General features: G+C 38.1%; 2 protein-coding genes across 2 annotated transcripts in view; one reads left to right on the top strand and one right to left on the bottom strand.

The window, feature by feature from the left end:
* Positions 1-25484, bottom strand: part of LOC132145113 (ribosome biogenesis protein bop1-like) — a 78314-nt gene that overhangs the window by 43431 nt on the left and 9399 nt on the right. The window lies entirely within an intron of this gene.
* Positions 1254-8603, top strand: scxa (scleraxis bHLH transcription factor a). The gene is made up of 2 exons (XM_059555200.1): positions 1254-2204; positions 7919-8603. Exons 1-2 carry the CDS (start codon positions 1635-1637, stop codon positions 7955-7957), a joined length of 609 nt encoding a protein of 202 aa, XP_059411183.1. The 5' UTR covers positions 1254-1634; the 3' UTR covers positions 7958-8603.

The raw sequence follows: 25484 nt of genomic DNA, 5'->3' as shown, positions 1-25484 counted from the left end.
ACATATAATAAGTTCAGACAACCTTTTCAAACTTTCATAGTTAAGCTAAGCAAGACCATATAAATTTCCTAAAAGTTATACTCAGAAAGATCCAATATATACTTTTCTCAAAAAACACAACATGACCAAAATCTGTCTCTCAGAGGAATCATCTTCATTTCATCATAAAGTGGTGACTGGTGGTAATGACTAAGAGAAGAACAGGTGCTACAATCTGAGTTATGTTTCAGTTAGATGATGTTATATTGCTATTTCCCTTCCGTGACTAAACTGGTCCAGGCAATGTACTAAAGTGTAAGATAACCCACTCATCTTCACGGACAACACAGTTTATCAAACTACCGGACAGTCACTGACTCAGAGTGGAAGACAAACCACAGGAATATAGACTCACTGCAAAAGACCGGCCCTGAGAAGATCAGACTCTGACACAAGGGTCTCTGTAAAACCACCACTGAGGTAAGGTAATGGTAACAGAGTTCAGGGGGAGGAGGGCAGAATGGGTGAAAGAATGACCCAAACTTTACAGATCTACAGTTGAAGCCCTGGAGTGTTATAGTCCCTCTAGGAAGCAGTATAACTGTAAATGAAGGGTGAAAGGTAGAGGCAGCGGGTAAATAAAGATAGAAGAGCAAATGGTGTCAAAACAAAAACAGCAAGCAAACAAGGTGGCAAGGATGAAAGCAAGAAATTATGAAAATTTCTAAAAAAAGAAATATAAACAAAAGCAAAAAATAAATAATTATTTAAATTCAGTAAAAGAAGAAAGGAGAAAAAGAGTAAATAAATGAAAAAGATGAAGAAAGGTTAATTGGAATTTTAAATCAGTTAGGAAGGAAGGAGAGAGAAAGAAAGAAAAAGAAATAAAGAATAAAGCGAGCAAGGAAATTAAAATCTTCAACCAAGAATGTGAGCAAGCAGAGGGAAAATGTGACCGAGAAAATGATTATTGTCAGATAGGAACCAAGCAAATGAGTATGAAAGAAAGAAAGCAAGAAACGATTTCAAACCACTAAAGCAAGCAAGCAGAAAAAAAGAAAGGCCATTATTAACTGGGAGTTAAAAAAGCTGAAGTTGATAGCTGTATAGAACCACTTTGCTCCCTGCCTGGGCCGCCAGCTGGTGTATTTGCATAAGCAGTAAAAGAGAGGGATGGACAGAGGGAGAGAGAGAAAGAGAGAGTGAGGGAGTGAGAGAGGGAGGAATCATACCAGGCACTCCCACAACCTATAAAGCACAACCATACTGAAACACTCAGAGAAACCACACGTGGGTCTCTGCTCAGGGGGGACAGCCAGCGCTGCACAGAGACAGAGAGCCGCAGGAGGAGTGTGCATGTGTATGTGAGGAATCAAGACGTGGATTTCAGCTCAGATGGGATGTGAGTGAGGACAAACAACAAGTTCAACCCTTCAGGATCAATTCTCCAAGTCTTGAAGGCAAAGAAAAACTCATTTCAAATGGTCCGTAGTGGCAAAGAAATGTAATACCAGAGTGCAACTGTACTAGAGGACTATCCAAAGAGCAAACAAGTGCAGGATTGGTTCTGAAGCTAAGAGATCCATGCATTAAGTACTCTAGAGTCTTGCAAGCAAAATTTGAGATCTGTGTGGAGAGGTTTGGAGGTTTCAGCAATGTCTTTCGCAATGGTACGACCGGCTCCCAGCCGATACCTATATTCGGAGATCTCAATGATGTCAGAGGACGATGAAAATGGCAGCGAGAGCTCAGGCTCAGACGACCGGTCTTTTCGCTTGGACACCTCAGGGTACGACATTAAAGTTGGAAGAAAGCGGAAACCTGGCATAGGAGGTGGTGGACGGCTGATAGGGTCACCACCCAACTGCACGGGCACAATGGGTCCATTGCCAGAGGGCCGTCAACGCAATGCAGCCAATGCACGGGAGCGGGATCGCACCAACAGTGTCAACACGGCCTTCACCGCGTTGAGAACTCTCATCCCCACGGAGCCTGCTGACCGGAAGCTGTCCAAGATCGAGACCTTGCGGTTGGCATCCAGTTACATCTCCCACCTTGGAAATGTGCTCCTGGTGGGTGAAGCTTGTGGGGACGGACAGCCGTGCCACAGCGGAGGGCCCTCGACTTCAAACTATTACCACCACCATGGTTCGCCAAACCGGGACTCGGAGAACTCGCAGCCCAAACAGATCTGCACGTTTTGCCTCAGCAACCAGAGGAAACTGGTGAGTGAGACACATACAGGTGTTCGTCGTTAAGGTTGTGCAAAGATCTGGATGTGTTAAAGTCCACAAACAAGCTGAAGAAATACAGACAGAGATGTGAAATACGGCTGAACCTTAGGGGGGATAAAAGCAGGTCTAAATCATTCTCTGCTAGTAAGGTCACTGAGGGCAAAGACTTGAGGCAAAGTTGGGATGTATCAAATACTATCAAAATAAATTTGAAGATTACCTTTTAAACAAGTAGTTGTAAATGTTTGTTTCCTTTCTACAAAGCATTTCTATAAATCTAGCCACATCTAAGTAGCATATATTCACAAAACCTAGACTCTTAAAAATAAAGGTGCTTAGAAGGTTCTTCACAGCGATACCATAGAAGAATCATTTTTGGTTCCAAAAAGGACAGTTCAGTCAGAGGTTCTTTGAAGAACCATCTCTTTCTTAACTTTTTACAATCTGAAGAACCTTCATTCAGATGTTAAAGGTTCTTTGTGGAATTATTTAGACAAAAAAGGTTCTTCTATGGGATCGTGAAACACCTTTATTTTTAAGAGTGTACTCCTTATTTCTAGATCTGACACTGCAAAAACTTATAACTCAACAGAAAGCTTATAAGGCGTAATTTCGTACATGCTTTCCAAGGCATGATCAACTAGTGGTTTCAGATATTCTGCCTTACACCGGCCAACTACGTCTTTTAGTGAATCAGTGTTGTAATTCTCAGCCTCCCCAAGATAATGTTTGTCACTGAAAACCGTCCTCGGCGCTCTGAAGCTGAGTTATGACTTCATCCACATGTCCTTTTCCATCAAGGGCGATATCTCTGTTACAGAGTGCCCTGCTACCATGACCTCATAGACAGATGCAGTGAAAGATCGGATTAAATGTAGCCCAACGGAAAATATCCAATCAACAAATAGACTGTCAGGTAATATACAAACACATCATCCATCTCTTCCCCGGCGAGCGTGACTGCACTGACCTTGGCCCGTGGAGCTAACACCACAGCACATTAAAAATAAAACCGTAAATCACACTCTGGCTGTGAGGAATACAATGACACCAAACCAAAAACAGGGGGAAAACTGTAATTTAAACTTGCATGGCGAAGAACTGTCAGAGGTTGAAATATAACACACGCTCAAGACAATTACACTCCGCCATGACACAAGAGCATTTTTGGTCAGGGTATCTCACCACCACAACGTGTGTTTAATCCTCAAAAACCTGAAGTGCTTCCAGAAGCCACTGAGCTACATTTTCTTTTCTGGATCTTTCAAAGTAAAGTCTGTAGCGAAGGAAATAAACAATAAAAGATAGCAACTGATTCTGCCGTGGATACTCTGCACCACACGGGTGAATTACGACAAACTTAGTTTGGGCGATTTATGACAAATGAGCAAATGGGAGGCATAAATATGCAAATGTAAATGGTCCGTGATCTATATATCAGGCCATGAGAATCTAGGGAACATCTGCTGCTGGGTATTTTCCCCCAAGTAGCCGTGCACCAACCTCAGTATTTCACTCTCACATCCTGTGTTGTTCTTAGTCGCTTCCTCGTTGCCCAATTAATATCCTTGTCAAGCACGACATGCAACCTGCTCTGACCTTCGTAAATCTTTCAGAGGAGGATTTTTACCGATTTCTGAAAGGAACACGGCGATCTTTGCACTTTAAGCTGAGAGCATTAAGACTATTAAATTAAGATTTCAATGGATTTATCTTGTAGCAAGAAAAACACCAAGTACGAAAATGAAGAATATTTATATTTGTAAATCCCAAAAACTGATTAGCAGACCAATTTTTTTAAGTCAAACTGATCTAATCAGCTGCTATTAATCATTTTCTGCAACAAAATATCTGAGCTTTAATGAAATATAAACAGGTCTGTGTGCAATTCATGTACTCAGCTAAATTGTCTCAACATTACTAACAAATTCGACATCGGCCACTGTTGCTCTCTCTCTATATCGATCAAGCACAAATTTTCTCTCATTGAGCATCTATAAGTATTAGTGTTGCACGGTGCACCGATACTTCAAAAGTATCGCTATTCTCGGAAATGAAAAACGTCACGATTCCTAAATTTATTAGTATCGATACTTCAAAGAATGACTGCGTTCCAGATTTGTAAGAGACGTATTTCATGTTGGTGTGTGCAACGCACGCTTCCAGTGCCTCCCTATGGACGTCTGTGTTTTTTCTCCTCATGCAAGCAGCAAAAAAAGCACTACAGCGATTTGTTTGGTCAGACAGTTCATATATAATATTCACATTAATTGGGGATTAAACGTGGAGTTATGTTCTGTATGCTAAATATGAGCGTATCTGCACAGCACCTATAACTGCGCTTTGTATCTGCTGATTGCTGATTGAGATTTACATGCTTGGCTCACTGACCCTGAATACTCATTCATTTCATTCACGAACGAGATGTATCAGTTCATTCAACTTATTCACGAATGAGAAGATCTCTCGATCTCGTGCAGTGAAGGGCTTATGGGTTCACTACATTCAACAAATCACATGCTCCGTCACATCTTGAGTAACTCTTGTGTTACTCGACGGGAAGTCGTGGCCTAATGGTTAGAGAGTCGGACTCCCAATCGAAAGGTTGTGAGTTCGAGTCCCGGGCCGGCAGGAATTGTAGGTGGGGGGAGTGCAGGTACAGTTCTCTCTCCACCTTCAATACCACGACTTAGGTGCCCTTGAGCAAGGCATCGAACCCCCAACTGCTCCCCGGGCGCCGCAGCATAAATGGCTGCCCACTGCTCCGGGTTTGTGCTCACAGTGTGTGTGTGTGTTCACTGCTCTGTGTGTGTGCATTTCGGATGGGTTAAATGCAGAGCACAAATTCTGAGTATGGGTCACCATACTTGGCTGAATGTCACTTCACTCACACTCACTCACTCTTTGACAGGATGAAACAGTTCACAGAGCTGTTCACGAGCTAAAGATGACGCTCATTAAAGCTCACTGGCTGAGTTTTCAACTCTGAAAGAAAAGGTTGCACAACTGACACAATAGAATGTTGTCCCGGTTTTAAAATAAAGCACAGCAATGATATTTGAGTGTATTTTCCCTTTTCAGGAAAAGTATCGAAAAAGTATCGAAATCGCAATTCTTGACTAGGTATCGGTATCGAAACAATAATTTTGGTATCGTGACAACACTAATAAGTATCCAAATCTAATTCCTAGACATTTGATATTGCACAAGCCACACTGTATATAAAAGACTGAAACAAATGTACAAAATAAGAGTTCATTATAACTCAAATTTATAATGGAAACATATAGGTTTTATTTACTAAACTGTTTGTGGTTAAACTATTGTTGAAAATCACATAGAAAACACCCAGAAACCACAGAGTTAGGAACAACAACAGGCCAAAGGCCAACACTCCCATTTCAGACCATAACCTTAATCCGTACAAAACGAAATGATAGATCTTTATAAGTCCAATTGAGAATTACGCCCATGTCTTCAGGATTCCAGTGGCAGGCAGATATTTGAAACAGACCGGGCCTTGCCTTTGTAGTGCACTTTCAGAAGTAGGTCTGCGCTCTCCAAAACCGCACTCGTCTCTTTTACCCCTACTTAGTGCTCATTACGCCGTGAAAGTATCCCTCAGCCAAGACGCACAGCTTTATTGTTTCTAAAGAAAGAGAAAGATGAAATAAAAAACACACACACTAGGAGAAAGACGTAGAGGTATAACGGAATTCAAATGTTCGGATTTTCGTTAAGCATCTGCAAGCTGACACGAAACAGACAGCTGCATCGAGATTCTCCAGCGAATGAGCAAAATGGAAGTTTAAATCAAACGCAGACAGTCGTGCGGCAGAAAACTGCTACTTTTGCCTGCTAAGACGTTCAAGCCTCAAACAGATTTGTGTCTATATAAAAATGATAGATTTTACCCTAACCATTTTTTTCACCTTTTGATGCATCTGGCAGTTTTATCTGTATTTATTTTCATCTTGGATTGCTTCTTGATATTTGCACACGCACAAACTCACTTGGTAACTACTATTTTCTACATCACTCTATCCATATGGCTGTACCACAAATATGACAGAGTGAGAAATTCCCCCTATTTTTGTGTTTTCCCCTCTCCGTTTAGCTAAACCACACTAGTCATTAGTGGTGGATGCTTGGTTTCTCGCAGGTGAGGACATAGGTTTGGACAGATTGCATAACCAGACATTACTACTCAGAAAATGCCTTTTTTTGAAGCAGGTGGGATGCCTTCCTCACAGTTATGGCATCTGCTCAGATGGTAACTGAATAAAAAGTAACTTGGGTCATATTTTCTACATAATTATCGAGACTTCTCTCATTACGAGCATATGGAAGAGTTTAGAGTCTTTCGCTCTAACGGGAGCCCAAACATTTGACACAATATGAAATTATTTGAAGTGTTAGTAGTGCACGTTATAGAGCCAACATTTTTCCCTCCGTAAACTGCAGTTTCATTCGAATGAATCCTGAAAGATTTGGCCAAAAGCGGGTTCTTATAAAACCGCCAAATGTGAATACTTCAATACCTTCTGGAAAGTGAAGCCACATGAATTAAAGTTGGGCTGGAAATGGGTCATCATTTACCACAGGTGGGGCGGTACGCTTCATAACCATAAACGAAGGGAAACTAGTGCTTTCCCTTGTGGGCAGCAGCAATAAGGTCTGTGCAAATACTCCCGAACACTATAAAAACAATCAAAAGAGTGTAAATGGTGCATGCAAAGGGTCCCAAACTCGTATATTGGGATTAGCGCAAACACAAGCCTGGTTTTAATAATCTACCTGTCATGTCACCACAGAGAGACTAGAGTTACACGTCTAAACACATGCAAGCACACACACAGTCTCACTGTGATCTTCAGAAAGCCGTCAACCTAAGGTGAAGACAAATATTTGTGTTAAGAGCACTGCAGCCACCTGAAGAAGAAAAAAAAGGAGGTGAACACCAATTTATTGATATAAAGATATTTGAGAATTTGCTGTGATTTGTTTCCTGCCTCAAAGTACTTGGAAATAATGTGTTTATAAAGGACTTCAGACCAAGGGGAGCATACGATCAATCTGAGCCTTTGGACGTAAGCTCCAGCAATAATAATTTCTTTACGGCGTGTTAGACAGGATATGAAAAGCAAATGTAGGCAAAATCCTATTAGTTTGGCCATAAGTGATCCCTGGAGTCAGAGTGCTGGTGACTTTAAAGTGGCACTGAATTTAAAGGAGGGGCTGTTGGGGGAAAGAAAGAAAGGAAAACGTTGAGGGTCAGGGTTATTTTCAAATGGGATTCTGTCTGACTTCATCAGTTAAGGTTGAGTGTTTTGACTAGAAACTCCGCCTACATCAGATGGGGGCCATAGGAATTGCCATTCCATCTGCTCCTGTTCTAAGCAAAGCAAACTGGGATATGTGAGCCAGGTGTGTGTGTGCATGCTACCGCAAATGGAAAGGTGATAGGAGAAAAACAGCAGGCGTGTTAATGCCAAACCACCAGCCCACAGGGAGAACGGCGACATGAATGCTCAAGAGTCAACAACTCCTGAAAATCTGAAAATCAATAAATATTGAGCATTTGTAAAATTTTGAATAAAAGCAATCACATAAATGATAAAAAATAATGATAATGAGTACAAAAAAAAAAAAATTGAACCTGACGTTTTTTTATAATTAATCAATTATTTTCTCTTTTTTTTCAGAGCAAAGACAGAGAGAGGAAATCAGCCCTGAGGAGTTAAGCCACGACGAGAATGGATTTACAAAACATCATCACCAATGTACAAAAGCTGTTGACTGCAAAATGCAATGTTGTGGTGTATATATGCAAATATCAATTCATATTTAATTATTTGTAAATCGTTGTTGGACATTTTATTGGAGGAAAAAAAAAACATGTATGACTGGAAAAAGACCAGACTGCAGCAACTTGATTATCAAAGAGCTGAACATCCCGCCACAGCCTTCATCCATTTCCACCTTTTCGGTTCATTTACACACCAAGCTCCACCAAATGTTTATTTTTGGCCACAGGGAGCGGAGGCAAAGCTATTTACCAAAGACTGAACAAGAGGACGGCATTCGCAAGGCTGCAAATGATCACATGACTTCCCCAGGAGACACAACATACGGAGCCAGGCTTTGCCAATCAAAACAATAAAGGAACATATTCCTATATTCAATCAAAGAGGACCTTGGGAAAGTGCTCATATTGAGGACATGAATGAATACAAACTGATGTTTGGCACGTTATTTCTAACAAAAACATGAAAGACACTTAGCCTGACTATGAAAATGCAATAAATTCATTAAATGCAGTATACTGTATGTCTAATATGGCAAATGACATATATTCTTCATTGTTTAAATTAAAAATGACTAAGCAAACAGCGTGAAAACCACCTGTGTTTCTTTCTAGTATGTCTCAACATCATGCCACAAAGACGTTTGGATATCTTTGTTATCCAGCCGTCCTGTAATTTAGCCAAAACCTCAAAACAGCTACAAAAACAGTCCCTCCAGATAAAGATCAACACTTTCATTTGATCATCTCTGTAGATCATCTTTCATCACGAGTCCGTGAAGACTAAATATTTAATTTTACATTCTCTTTCTTTGTTTAATTAGGCTAAGAAATACAAACACATCTCGAGACACTTACATAGTCTTATATTTCACAAACTCAGACATGATACTTCAAGATTTATTCAACGTTATCAACTAATACTGGCAAGAACAGTTGTTTATGATCTATTCCAGTGATTCTCAACATTTCTGCCTCTTGATTTTCTGGACATAATCGTACAAATATTTTAAACATTTTATACTCACAAATTCTACCTTATAAAAGACTTTAGAGCTTATAAATTCTCTCTCTCTCTCTCTCTATTATATATATATATATATATATATATATATATATATATATATATATATATATATATATATATATATATATATACACACATACACACAAGCACACACACACAGACGTACAAGAGACTTCTTTAAAAAAACATTACAAGTCTGTATGTATATGTACACACTACTGTTAGTTTTTTTTTTTTTTTTTTTTTTTTTTTAAGAAGTCTCTTCTGCTCATCAAGGCTTTTTATTTTATTTATCAAAAACATGTAATCAAAAAATGTTATTACAATATTAAACATTGGTTTCTATTTCAATTATAATTTATTCCTGTGACGCAAAGCTGAATTTTCATCAGCCATTACTCCAGTATAAAGAGTCACGTGATCATTAAGAAATCATTCTAATATGCTGATTTTTGTGCTGCCAAATATTTTTTGGCAAACCCTGTTACTTTTTTCAGGATTCTTTAATGAATAAAAGCTTAAAAGAACAGCATTTATTCAAAATATAAATATTTTCTAACAATATAAATCTTTGCTATAACTCAATTTAACATCCTCGCTGAATAAAAGTTTTCATTTCTTAAAAAAAAAAAAAAAAAAAAAATGTACTGACCCAAAAACTTTTGAATGGTAGTGTATATTATTAGAAAGGATTTTTTATTTTAAATAAATGCTCTTCTTTTTAACTTTTTATTTATCAAAGAATCCTGAAAAAAAGTATCACAGGTTTCAAAAAAATATTAAGCAGCACAACAATTTCCAGCACTGATAATAAATCAGCATATCAGAATGATTTCTGAAGGATCATGTGACACTGAAGACGGGAGTTATGATGCTGAAAATACAGCTTTGCATCACAGGAATAAATTTGATTTTAATATATGTTAAAATCAAAAGTCTTGATGAGCATAAGAAACTCCTGTAAAAAACAAAACATGTGTTCTTATTCCAAACTTTTGACTAGTAGTGCACACTAGGGCTGTGCGATATGGGAAAAATATCTATTACGATTTTTTTGACAGATATTGCGATTTGATTTGCGATTTTAAATTTGCAAAGTCAAGCTTCAGCTCAATATTGTCAATAATGTGCAGCACAGTATGATTATCATTACCCTGCTGAAAAAAAAAACACTGAAATTCTTAGTTTCCATGAAACCATTACAAAATTTCTTTTTGTTTTTGGCATTATTCCAATAGGAATTACTGTTCCTACTGGCTTGCTATTACTTCCTATTACTGTTGTTCTATCCAATACAATTCCCATTATAACCCTGAAATCCTTTAAATTTTCAATTGTGTTTTGGGAGGGGTTTTATATAATATATATATATATATATATATATATATATATATATATATATATAGTTGACGCAGGTTGCACGCGTGCGTCGGGACTCATCCATTCTGCCAGATGCTCTCGCGGTGCAGGGCCGCGAGAGAATATAACCGAGCGTTACGAAACAGGCTGCGTGAGTGCGGCAAGTGTGAACGAGTATGAGAAGCATTCAGAGACACAGGCTGTGTGTGCGGTCTTCTGAATTGGGAATATCGAAGAGATGCTCTTGATATGCATTGTGACGCAGCTCTTGTAAATTATCTTTTTTGTTTGTTGTCTGCCTTTTCAAATCTTAAGTTACATAACGTTTTTCTTTAGTTTTAATTTGCCTAACTATTGACCTGCCCCTGTAGACGCCATAGTCCCACTCTGTCTCTCTCTGCTTTCCGTGTTTTTTTTTTTATGGTGGGCATTTACACAGTTGGCTAGAGCAGAGGTGCACTCACTCTATTAGTTAGTAAGACTGCCACTCAAGGCTGACACTCATGCATATGCTCTGGAAGAGAGCATATGCATGTATTAAACTTGTGTATTAAATAAATTCAATGCACACAGACTGAAGTAGTTTAAGTCTTTGGTTGTTTTAATTGTGATGATTGTGATGATGACTCACATTGAACAAAAATCCACCAATTTACTTCGATTCTAATTCTATTCCAATTAGAATATGGTGGCATGCCAATCAGCTAATCAACTCAAAACACCTGCAAAGGTTTCCTGAGCCTTCAAAAAGGTCTCTCAGTTTGGTTCACTAGGCTACACAATCATGGGGAAGACTGCTGATCTGACATTTGTCCAGAAGAATATCATTGACACCCTTCACAAGGAGGGTAAGCCACAAACATTAATTGCCAAAGGCGCTGGCTGTTCAGTGCTGTATCCAAGCATGTAAACAGAAAGTTAAGTGGAAGGAAAAAGTGAGGAAGAAAAAGATGTACAACCAACCGAGAGAACCGCAGCCTTATGAGGATTGTCAAGCAAAATTGATTCGTTTGAGTGAACTTCACAAGGAATGGACTGAGGCTGGGGTCAAGGCTTCAAGAGCCACCACACACACACACACACACACACACACACACACACACACACACGTCAAGGAATTTGAGTACAGTTGTCATATTCCTCTTGTTAAGCCACTGCTGAACCACAGACAACGTCAGAGGCGTCTAACCTGGGCTAAGGAGAAGAACAGCTGGACTGTTGCCCAGTGGTCCAAAGTCCTCTTTCAGGTGAGAGCAAGTTTAGTATTTCATTTGGAAACCAAGGTCCATGAGTCTGGAGGAAGGGTGGAGAAGCTCATAGCCCAAGTTGCTTGAATTCCAGTGTTAATTTTTCACAGTCTGTGATGATTTGGGGTGCAATGTCATCTGCTGGTGTTGGTCCATTGTGTTTTTCGAAAACCCAAGTCACTGCACCCGTTTACCAAGAAATTTGGGAGCACTTCATGCTTCCGTCTGCTGACCAGCTTTTGAAGATGCTGATTTCATTTTCCAGCAGGATTTGGCACCTGCCCACACTGCCAAAAGCACCAAAAGTTAGTTAAATGACAATGGTGTTGGTGTGCTTGACTGGCCAGGAAACTCACCAGACCTGAACCCCATAGAGAATCTAAAAAATGCAGATAAACTGAAGGCCATGGTCAAAGAAACATGGGCTCTGAATTGAGGCAGTAATTAAAGCAAAAGGAGCCCCTATCAAGTATTGAGTACATGTACAGTATGGACTGCATTTGGACTGCATTTATATAGCGCTTTCAACAGACCACATGGCCATCCAAAGCGCTTTACAATTGGCCTCACATTCACGCACTCATTCACACACCGACTGCGGTGTCAGCCATTCAAGGCGCCATCCAGCTCGTCGGGAGCAGCTAGAGTAGTAGAACAGTAGATGAACATACTTTCCAGAATGCTAAAAATTCACTAAAAATGTTTTTTTATTGGTCTTATGAAGTATTTGAGTTGAATTACTGAAATAAATGAACTTTCCATTACATTCTAATATATTGAGATGCACCTGTATACAGACTTTACATACAACATTAGTTTTTTTTTTTTTTTTGTAATTTCTTTGGTTGCAATCCAAAATAAAAAAAAGAATAAAAAACAACAACAACAACAAAAATCATTATCTTACAGAAAGTGCAAAGAAGTTACAATAGCTGCTGAAATCAGTGGACAAGTAGTAGTATGTGCTTAAACAGACGACCGAACCGAGGTGGACGACACAGGAAGTGAGGCCTGTCAGACAGACAGCTGTTCTGTGTGGTGGCGCAGATGGGATTCACAGGTAAAGCTTTTGGCAGCGGTCCTAGCAGTGTCCACTCCTGACAGCTCCAAAAAAGTGTGAGTGGAAATTCGGACAAATTTTGTCTTGGTCTTGAGTGCCTTGACTCATGTATCACCATCTACAACCTCCACACCTGCTCGCCAAACTGAAATCACTTCATCTCTCCTTTCAGGTAAATAAAATGAGACTCTGCTTGGTTAAAATACAGAAAAAAAAGAAAAGAAAAAGAGTGATAGCTTTATTTTAATTTTATGACATTAGGTTAATATCATAATAATTGGAATTCATTCTTGCGATTGTTTTTGTAGTTAATGTCTAAAACATTCGGCTGCTTCTTAAGAAAAAATATATACACACAAAAGAGCTTCTCATGGGTGATATTTCATACTGAGCTTCAGTGATATTTCAATTCAACCATCGCAAAAACAGCTAATTATTTTACTTTCATTAAATGCTCCATCTGGATTTCATTTATAAATAAATCTGCCGTTAATCTCCATGACTGGTGCAAGAATGGCAAAAACTTGCAATGAGACATACAAGCTCTGGTGTGTCATTAACTGGAGAGCAGAGAGCAGATTGTTTTTCAGCTATATTATCGATTGTTTTCAGTTTAAAAGTAAATCAAACTAGTCTGGTGTCAATGAAGCGGTACTTGATCTTTACTGATGGGGCTGTGGAGGTACGCAAGACAAAAAGCAAAGCATTAGGCGGCATCCCGCTGAGTCTTACCCCTCTGTTCACCCCGGTCTGTCATTCTGTCATCCCCTCATATCTCACAGAACAGCTCCATATCGACACACATGAACCCGGTTACCTGTGCGTCTGACGCAGGCCTCACATCCAGCTACAGACATCAACACTCATACAGAAGAATAACAATGAAGAGGGATGTAATCAGCGATGACTATGCACTAAAATATAATGTTGATCTAAGAAAAAAAAAACAAAAAAACTTTCTAGTCACTTATGAAGATGCAGTTACTAGAGATTCAAATGTCACAGACTATAGAATAAAACATGGACACGTAAAATAAAACTATGGATACGTAAAACGGAAATAAATGAGAAGTGACTTCGACATGACCAATGCTGACTTTATTAATGTATGCGCACACACACACACACACATATATATATATATATACAATTTATGCTATACATAAAATATATATTTTAAAATGTATTATGTATTATATAATACCAAGATTTAAATATAAAAATATATCATGAATTCATATTATATATAACTAATTTAACGTAGTAAATAAATCTATAATCTATAACATTATAATAAAATAATATATTTTCATATTTTTATAAAATTTGAATATCTCATATGTATCTCATATATAATATATATGTATTATATAATACCAACATTTAAATGTAAAAATATATCATGAATTCATATTATATATAACTTATTTAACGTCGTAAATAAATCTATAATCTATAACATTATAATAAAATTATAATATATTTTCATATTATAATTACGTTTTAATATCTCATTTATATAGATATAAATAAAATATTTTTGTCTGTATTTTTATATTCAATATACATTTCATTTTATATACATGGCAGCAAATGTGAATTAAACCGTGTGAATTGTGAAGAAATAAATTCTATACCATTACTCAATTCAGAGAAAAGAAGTTGAAAACCAAAACTGTTTATTCACTGGCGAGACCATCTGTATATTTTGGAAAGGACACAAGGGGAACGATCAACTCTGTTCCCGAATGGACACCATTATGTGCCAATGCAAATATTCTTCAAATGATCAGTTATCAGTCAATTAATCTGCTAAGAAGTATCTGAATAATATCTCTAAACAACCAGTGTCCAAACAACCTTGCATGAAGGTATATTACATTCAGTCATGCTGATATTTACCGACTGTAATATCAATATCATGAAATTGGCCTCTTTTGTACAGTAAATATAAGATATGTTGAACTTGTAATGCTATTCACTTTAAATAAACAAAGACATCTACTCTACACACACATTCACCAATGTCAAGTTACAAATTGGAAACAACAGCAAACGAATCCTGAAAACACATTGTCCCCCTCATTACCAGCCTAAACAGTTTCAAAACAGAGCAGGCCGATGACCAGAGCAGACGCAGTTCTTTCCATGAAAGGCTTGACGTGGGGGTAATAATCCAGCCTCCCCCGGGTCCCGCGAGACCGTCTGGAAGATGGCTAACAGATGACAGCTGCACAGGGCCGATTCTCGTCTGTTTAGGATCAGAGCATTGCTGCTCCGTCCAGTCTCGTCCGCCTTACCCAAAGAAGACGGTGCCATGCAGTCGGCCAGAAGGAACGGATTCGCTCACCTGACAGACCTGCAGCTGGAGACCCCACTTTTATTTTCCAACTTCTTATACAGAACCAAAGCCCGTAAAAATAAATCACATCATTTCAAAAAAAAGATGAAACCACGGAAGAGGTCATCAAAAGGTCAAGCGCTCATTACTTACGGCAAAAAACCACCACACCACCCCGATAAATAAATAATCTGCAGATCTTCGCACACAGGGCTTTAACCTTGGAGGACGCATGTGGAAAATTTGTGTTCTGGCAATGTAGGTTTCCAATGGGTTTCCCACCTGGCCTCGGAGCATCCGGTACATCATTTAGAGAAAGTCATTATTTATTGAAAATTAAATATCTAATGAGGCCCTGAAGCTTTTCTACATGACGACTCTGGTCGTATAACAGAAGAGAAATCCATCTAATCAAATCCATGACAGCAAAGTGCTTGACTTTTCCTTTATATCATTAACCGAAACACCCCAGTGAGTGTTTTTTCCCCTTCTGCTGTCCTAAAAGCCATGAAGAGCCGTTTGCCTGTATGGTTAAAAAAAGCATGTTTTCATTTGAAAATTTGAGGACAGGCCCAGAGAAAGCCTGACTGAAGGCATCTACACCAGGATCTGCATAGAGATGCTAAACGCCAAGGTGCTAATGGGCCATATTTCTTTTTTCCTCTAGTTGTTTTTCCACATTCGTTGCACAAAATATAGTGCTCCTATAACACAATGCGGAAAAAATGTCTCTGCTAAAATACAAGAGATAAAGGCTCTGTTTCCAAAACCTAGTGTGCTGTCTACATAGGGAGCATTTTAAGGTAAATTTAAAGGGACCGTTCACCCAAAAATAAAAACATAGTCATCATTTTCTCAACCCCATGTCATTTTATATTAGTCACGACTAATATAACTGTAATAGTTCTCATAAATAAATTTTTTTCTTTAAATGTTATGATTGTGTGTGTCAATATGACTTTAAAATAGTATGCATACAGTACCTGTCAAAAGTCTGGAAACATTATGATTTATAAATATTTTTGAATGTATTAAGAATGATTTCTGAAGGATGATGTGACACTGAATTCTGAAGTAATGATGCTGAAAATTCAGCTTTGCCTTCATAAAAATAAATACATTTTAAAATATATTCAAATAGAAAATAGTAATGTCAAATTGCAATATTTTCACTATATTTTAATCTATATAAAAATATAAATATTAGGGGTGAGATGTTACACTTGAGACGATACACAATATTGGGTTCACACTATTTTTAAGAAATCTTCAATCACAAAATATATGACTAGAAAAATTGTCTTTTCTTCTATCCCCCATTTAAAGTCATTGTGTCTGATGAGTAAAGCATTGATTAAACACTAGAAAAAACTAAATCAAACATTAGAGTCACTATTTGTATGAAACCCAAGGTTGCTGCCTACATCAAGCGCTCCAAATCAATCACTTACGATGTTTCGTTTAGGATGCTAAACGATCTGGGTGTAGGCAGTACACAATATGGAGCTAACTGACTAGGATTTGGAACAGAGTTGTAATCATGGGATTTAGAGAAGTCTAGCTCATCTCCTTCCTGTGTTCGAGGTAAACAGTCAGTGCATGCTGCTCTCCATATCTCCATTCATGTCTTCGCCCTAGTTCCTGAGGCAGCCCCCGTCGCAGTTGGTTTCAATCAGGCCTTCTGGCAGGATGCATGTTGGCCCAACTGGGAGTTGTGCTGAAGACCGGATGAAAAGAAAGTCTTAAAAACTGTGGAACGACAGGTGGCTACTTTGGCTGCTCTCGAAGAAAAAAAAAAGAGGCCAGCTTTCCAACGCCTACCCCCCACCTCCACACACCTGCAAGAGTCCAAAAGGACCGCAGCCTGGGGTCCCGTTTGCTCTGTCTGACCGGCACGCGATTTACCCGACCCCCCACCCTCGGCCCTCTGGATCAACATTCCCCCCTGACTAAGAAAAACACATCCCCGCTTCTCCTTAAATAGACTATTAAAAAGAAATTTCCCGCTGACAGCAGAGTGTCAGGCCAAGAATCCACATAATTTACCGGCGATCTATCAATTTTATCAGCCTATTGATTTCAGCAGAGCGCCTTGGGCTGAAAGAAGACCTTTGTGTCCTCAGACAGGAACGGTTTGGAAATCACTCCATCCTCAGAAGACAACTGAGGCTTTTCCATCCATCCTGGGGTCTTTGAACAACAGCCCGGACGAGTGCTGAGCTTTTGCTGATCGATATCTTTTTCATCTATTCTCTGACAACTTGCAACACTATGCCCAGAAGGGTTACTCTATGCAAATGGGGCATTTGCAAATACTTAACTGGTATTTTCGTATCACTGTGGAAATAACAACTCCAGGAAGCTAGTCACCAACATTAAAGGAATAGTATGGGTTAACCCTTTAACGGTCACCCCCATTTTATAAAATAGGCATGAAAGTGCACGATCCAAAGTTAAATTGTTGTAATTTATGAACACTTTGGAATGCAGACCTACAGGTCTCTTTTTAAAGAAGCAAATCAGCAGATTATTGCAAAAGTGGAATTATTAAAAAAGAATTAAAGTATCAAAACGTTATAGAAGTTTAAATTTACTTTAAATAAAATGCACTAAATTAACTATATTTTATTTATAATAAATGTTTTACATTGCAGGTTTTACTCTAAAATTAAAGCCTTATGTCTAAATAAGTTATGTTCCAAATTTGAAGTTGATATGAAAAAAATTTAGGTTCCTGTGAGATTTTATTTAGGGCGTCATACCACAGCCTCCGGGTGCCATCCAACCTCCACTGAATTTTTTTATGCATTTTTCTGTCACAAATTTCTAGTTTCTCTGTCAATATTACTTCTATCTTCAAAATAACTTAATATTATCTTGTCAAGATTATAAAAAGGTTTGATTCTAAAAGACCATAATTCATTTTGTAATATGAAACTGCTCACTAAGGGGGAGGAGACCGCCAAAATATTTTAAAGTACCATTTCCATGGTAATGCAATGTCTGATTTCAAAATGGTTTCACATGATGAATCTTGGGCTTCTAAGCTTTCAAATGATACATAATTTATGATGATTACTAAAAAAGTTGATACAGAAAAAAAAAAGAGCACCCCACAAGTGTCCAACAGGTGGGACAGAAATTAAGCTCAATAGCGTGCAACAGTGCCAGGCCACTTTTTCAGTGGCCCAGAAGTATTTCACCCATTCATGTTTCCCTCGCATAATGAGTTTTTAAAAAGTCTTTGTCCTCACTACGTTTCTGGGCCTGGGAACGTTTCAGTTATGTTGCTGCCTAGCAGGGTCAGAAAGCTCTCGGATTTCTTCAAAAATATATTAATTTGTGTTTCGACGATGAACAAAGGTCTTACGGGTTTGGAACCACATGAGGGTGAGTAATTAATGACATTTTTGGGTGAACTATATGTTTAAAGAGTAGCCCACTAGGTTCAAGGTGAATCACACCATTACAAGCTTGCGCTTGTAGCAAACTAAGTAGTTAAAAATTGAGCAAAAGACAATAGGTACAACTTAAACGGATAGTTCACCCAAAAATTAAAATGGTCATCATTCAAAGCCCGTAAAACTTTCGAACATCTTCAGAACACAAAATTATTTAATGAAATTCTATTCCTCCATTGAGAGTCTACACAACTACCAATTTGACGCATCAAAAAGTTTATGAAAAGATCATAATACAGATGAATTTAGCTTTTTTGTTTAAATTTCCTGAAGAGACTCGATTTATGACAAACAGAACTGAACTTGTTTCAACTTAATTCTCCATAAATGGACACTCTGCCATGATAGAAGCTGTTTTTTATGCTAATGTTCACTATAATATATCAAAATAAACTTGCTTTATGATGTAATGAACCACATTGTAAGACTTTTCAGAACACAACTTTGCATAAACCTGAGCTTGTATAGCTAGAACCGCCCTTGCATTGAATGATTTTGGCCTAAAATTTCCTGATTTCCTTTGAAACAAATTTCATTCAGAAACTGCTATTAAATTTCACAAACAATTACAGAAACAGCAAGTAAATTCTAAAGTTAATTTTAAAGAAAAACTGAAATGGGACTTTTCCGCAAAAATATTAGCCTCATTTAATTTTTTTTTTTTTATATACAGTTTAGCCTTTGTCTGCAAAATGACTCAAAATGTACTCAAGTGCACAGAATAAGTTGCAGCATAGTTGTTAGCACATGTGTACAAAATAATTTAGCTCTGGGGCTCATGCAAGTTTACTTTAATCCCACTTTAAATTTTCTTATTATTTTCTGTCCTATTTCTATCATGATAAAAAAAACTCAATTGAAAATTGGATTTCTAGTATGCTTTGCACAGAACTAGACCGGGAGAATAAATGTTGAAATTAAGTACTGTGGGCCTTTTCATTTAAAAATGTGGTTATTCTACAAATTAATAACTCAATGTAATTTGTTGGTTTTACAAATTCATTAGAAGTTGTCATTGCTCAAAATGATTGATGCAAACTTCTGCTTTGTTACTTTTCAGGGTAATAATGCAAGGCCAAAAATAAGTCCAGATATAAATAAAAATAAATTAATCAATTATATAATAAACAAAAATAGTATAGAAACTAAGCTATTGTGCAATCCTCTGCTCTAGCCGCTCCTCCCATCTGAAACACACACATGAATACGTTTGTTCAGTTTATGGTCCAAATAGCTAACACGTTTGCTTGACTCCTGCCAGAGGGAGGAATTATTGGCCTGACTCTGATCTGGAAGGTACAGCGTGGGTGTGAGGTCTGTGTGGGGATCAATGGCTCCCTGTGGGATACAGCCCTTAAATCCCCCCCCCTTTACCTTGCTACATGTGCAACAGAACACCACCCACATTCACTTGAGTCTAATTTGATAAATCTAAAGAGCGGCTCGATCCAATGGATCCAGGAGAACAAAACCGTTCTTTGTGTTTATATAGTGCAGACGTTTTCGTAAAAATCCATGCCTGTGTCTGCCATAGCAAAAAACATATTAATCATTCTCTTCCCTGAAACGCTCAAGTGAAAGGTGTGCTGAAAAAAAAAAGAGAAGCATAGAAAATACACAAACAAGAGATATGAATGGAATTTGGGAACAGAATATGGTGCAAGAAAATATCTCAGGAAACTGGAAAATTCAGAGGTCTACGGTGTACTATATTCCTACACATTTAACATTTACATTGCCTTCCACAAAGGAAGTTTGGGAGAAAATAGTACCAAAAATTTTTACCCTATAAAGCCTACTGGATCGTATTTTGATGCAATAAAAGGCCTCAACATGATCAAAACAATCTATTACATGCCTTATGTCATTTGATTCATAGTTTTTTTAACAAGTAAAAGGCCTTTTAATATTATTCTATAAAATGCAAACTGTTTGAGGTAAAGTTTTTTTTTTGCCATGGAAATGTAGTATACATATATATTCAAACACTAAGTGTACTGAATCAAATTAGGTTTACTTAATTATCCATTTCTAATTTTTTTTTTTTAAATAATGTTAAAATTGATCTAATATGATACACCAGGCTTTTGAGGAATGTTTATTTGTTCATCTCTCAATCATTATTGAGTTACATTATTTATTTAGAATTTAAAAGAGCCCTGATCAGAAAACTAACCATTTAAATATCCTCCTACTAAGACATACTGTAAGATATTGTATGACATCTAATATATGCAAGTAGTCTGCTATACTATCATAGGGATCTTATTGATTTACATTACAAGCTATTAGAATTTAATCTTTTTGGCCATATAACATAATTTGCATCAAATTGCATATTTTTGGTCAGTTTGGACTAAAACTTAAATTTTTTCTTCCTCATAGGAATATGATCTCCATAACATCCTTCTCCATATTCTATTCATACTAAAGGAGCCATAAAAGCCTAATGCATCAAATGATTCTCAACAAAAAACACATATACCTATACCACACATCTTTTTTGATTTATATATATATATATATTTATATATATATATATATATATATATATATATATATATATATATATATATATATATAAGTCTAAAAGTTCAACAAATAGTTCCTTTTCAAAACACTAAATTTTTCTGACTATTATTTCATATGTCAGGGTTTACATTGTTAAGTAGCCTTTTTTCCTATGTGGGTTCATTTTACAAGCTGGTTTGGTAGTAACAATGCAAAAAAAGTAAATGATGGGATATTGACCAAGAGGGGTTCTTATTTCACTTGGCAAGCAGACTGCGACTCAGAAGCAGAGTATTCTGCAGAACGCTAAGGGTCAAAGGTGGAGGTGAGTTCAGGCCTCAACTGGTGCTGGGCTGCCAAGGGTGAATAGATACGAACCCACTGATTCCGGTTTCATAAATTGATGCGAGTTTGCTGCCGGAACAGAGAGCCAGGACATCCGCTAGGGATGCTGAACTTTGGGAAAGAAACATCATCCAAGGGAAACGCGTTGACGTCTTTGATTAGTTTTCGGTATCCAGGAACTTTTCAGCCATTTAAATCGTGGTGCTCTATGGACAGTCACTGCTCTCCAAACGTGCATATGATCAGAGCGAAACAGATACGGTATTCAGGGACGATGGGAAAGAGGTAATGATGGCCGATAATGAAATTCTCCTCTTCCACTGAGTGTCTTGAAACCTTTCAGTGCCCATCAAAGTGGGAGCCTCCAATGGAAAGACAAAGGGAAAGAAAATAACACTGCTAAAGTTAGACCCGATCCGAGCCTAGCAAGGAAGGGGGAGGGTAATGGGATTAGGGCCATACTAATATATAATTACATTATTTTGCCAAATTGTGCCGCCCTACAAACAAGCAAAGTAAATTGAAAAACAACAAAAAAAACATTTTAAATTGCCATCGCAACTTATATCAGAAAAATTGCAGTTAACCCCCCCCCAAAAAAATCAGATTGAATCAGCCATCAGATTGACCGCAATCATTTGAGATCCCATCTGGAACTCATCAGTCCAGCGTTTGGAAATGGCCCAATCATGAAATTAAACTTTGGGATTACCAAAATTTAGAGAGCAACACAAATAAAATTCGCCTCGAGACATGTGCGCCGTGTCTCGGTTTCAACAGATTTCATATTTCCGAGGAGTGGGTGGCACAGATCCCCGGAGGAGGCTAGGTTCCCTCTTAACTCTGGAGCAATCTAGACACCTGACCAGTCGGCATTATAGGTTGTGTTTGTTTTACTTTGTTCGGGAAAGCAAACAGGGCTCTTTTCTTCAGACGGCGTGGGCCGAAGTCTTTCTGAAGTCTGGGTGGAAATGACAAAGCCAGCCCTTACCTTCCTGAGTGATATTTGACCACCTGAAGAAACTCTCTACACCACAAAACCTCCTCAACATGTAATTACTCTGACATCATTTGGGACTGGAGGAAATCGCTAACTAGATCTATCAAATGCTCACCCATGTCCTTCAGCTACAGCAAGAGTCTTGCATTATAAACCTAACCACATATGCAAATATCCGTCCCTAAATATAACCTCCCAATTAAAACAAAACAGTTGCCATGCAAGCACTGAGGTTAGAGAAGGTTTTGGAACGTGCCTGATTCTACAAAGACTGTAAAGGATGTAAAGTTTCCTCCGCTCATGACAGCTCCTCAGTGGGTCACTGGACCGGAATCTGGAATCAGTCAGTCGATGTGATTAGCAGACGTGACCTCGATCCGCTACCTGTCACTAGAGCTTTACGTTAGAGCCCAGAGAGAGGGCCGTTCTGAGAAACCTCAAAAGAGAATCACTCATCCATGGCTTACCGCACATTGGAAATAAGATTTCAGCCGTGTGCCTGTCGTGCAGACAGCAGAAACAGCGCCCGCTATGGGCAGAAAGCAAATTGACATTCTGAAAAGGCAAATTTGACAATGAAAATATTTAAAGCAAGGTTTGTGTGTCATTCAGAATTTAACTGAGAATGACTTGAATTCAAAAAGTTGCAAACTGCAGGAAGAACTATAATTTGAAATTAAATTTTAGGTAGAAGTAAAACAAAGATATTCACTAAACTAAGTTTAGTTTAATAGAACAGAATGACAATAAATGATAGATAGATAGATAGATAGATAGATAGATAGATAGATAGATAGATAGATAGATAGATAGATAGATAGATGAAATGACAGAACTAGAGAGAAAGATAAAACCACAATAAGAACGATAAACAGAACGATAGATAGGACAAACGATAGATAAATAGATAGAATGACAGAATGATAGAGATAGATAGAATAATAGAATGATAGATAGAATGATAAATAGAATGACAGAATGATGGATAGAACAACAGACAGAATGATATAGACAGACAGATAGATAGAGATGAAATAACAGAGCTAGAGACAGATAAAACCACACAATAACAAGAACGATAAATAGAACGACAGAGAGATAGAATAATAGAATGATAGATAGAATGATAAACAGAATGAGAGAATGGATAGAATAGACAGAATGAGATGGATAGATAGATAGATATACAGACAGATAGATAGATAGATTTTATTTAGTTGAATAGAAAGATAGACCGACAGATAGATAGTCATGTGTCGATATTAAGCTAACGAACACTTCCTGTTCAACCATGATCACCAAAAATAAAATGACATCAGGTCAAATGACATCACCATGCAGGTCTATCTGGATTTATACACTAATTTCCTATCAAAGTACTGGTTGCACACTAAAAACACACACAGCTTTCTAGGCTACTGTGCAGGGTCTTAGTCTTTGAGAGCGGTAGCTGCTTGGCGGCAGGAAGCTGAAGTTGCGGCCGGGAGCCAGAGCCCCTTTTCCCCTTAATTCCACAATGTGTCTTCATTCATCTCCAAGAGCACATGGAAAAGCCATTGCGGGGGAAAAGCCCCTTCCTGCCGGCTAGGTCTCGGATAGACGCTGCACTCTCGCGTATTCCCCCTTCACTCGGCTAACAGGAAATAGCCCTTTATTACAAAGGGGGGATGTGAGGATGAAAAACAGGGGATTTAGAAGTCTGGAGTTTTATTTGTAGACAACTTGTGCTGGATAGCTGCGAAGGGACAGGGAGGCAACCCAATCTGCTGTCTCCCGACAAGGGGGGCTAATTTAGCATACGCAAAACAGCCGCGGGACCACCGCCTACCTGTGCGGCGCACGCAGAGATGCCTGACAACACAGCAGAGATCAGGCCCATGAGACGAGAAGTAAAAGACAAGATTGACAAGCTTATGAGATTCACACCTTCTCATCTCCATATGAGACAACCAAACTACCTGAAATGAGTACAGATTAGAAGAGACCTGTAGACGGCTGGAAACACTATTATCAGTGCATTTAACTAGTGGACCGTTTCTATTATGCTGGTTGACTAGAGCCTTTATATTTATAGCAGCAGTCTAATAATTCAAATCCAATTTGTAAAATGCAACGAAAATTGAAAAATTATTGGCATATCATGATGCAGCAATATACTACAATAATCAATTTACAAATCACTGCTGAAATGGACTCCAATCAGCAACATTTTCATCAAAAAAGCAGCACTGAGTGCAACAAATCATTGCTGAAACCGAGTCCTACGAGCAAGGCCCACTTTTTATGCTCTATCACGATAACACTGATAAATGGTCGATAATAACACATGACATTTATGAAGAAAATAAACAAGCCCAACTTTGATTTCATATTGTCGTTAAATGAAAATAACTAGAGCAAAGCTTCCAAAGACACAGAAATGCAAAACGTGAACTTTTACAAACCAAATAATGATGGAAGTCAGCGTTCCTGATCTGTTCTGAACGACTAAGAAGGGGCATTAAAAAGTCACTCTGAAATCGGGGATCTGCCCAAGAACAATAGCACTTCTGCAAAACATTCCTGGTCGGTAGCAGATTGCCAAGAACAGTTTTGGAGGGCTGCTGTGTTTAGGTTGTATGGGCTGGCAAATTATCCAGACCGCATTGTGCCAGGGTTCAACGGTTTTCAATGGAGCATGTAAATTAAAGAGCTGAAGAGGAATTCTTTAATGGTCCTACATGTAAATATGAGACGTTACAAAGCTCCTTACTGCAGAGGTGCATCATGGTCTCCCCTCGAAAAAGCCAACAGAGACATTACAGAAATGCGGTAACGTCTGACAGGCGTAAGGGAACGGTATCAGATACTGCGGTTCAGACACTTCCAGCCTGAGGAACAGGACAAAAATCTTTTTCCTTTACATGAAACATTACACAACTAACCATATTCCCCTCTACGGAATAATGAAGTAATCATGCTTGTGCAAACGCAGCAGAAAAAGCAACTGCTATATTTAGATTTACTTAAATCATCTTTAGACAACTTGTCATTCAGAAGTTATTAAGTGTCATGTCATTCAAGAAACATCACGTAATGGATTTACATTATTACTTTTTTAAAGGAACACTTTAC

This window comes from Carassius carassius, chromosome 8 (assembly GCF_963082965.1).
Source record: "Carassius carassius chromosome 8, fCarCar2.1, whole genome shotgun sequence".
NCBI lineage: Eukaryota > Metazoa > Chordata > Actinopteri > Cypriniformes > Cyprinidae > Carassius > Carassius carassius.
The sequence above is the reverse complement of the archived record's forward strand: the minus strand, read 5'-3'. Positions and strand labels throughout refer to the sequence as shown.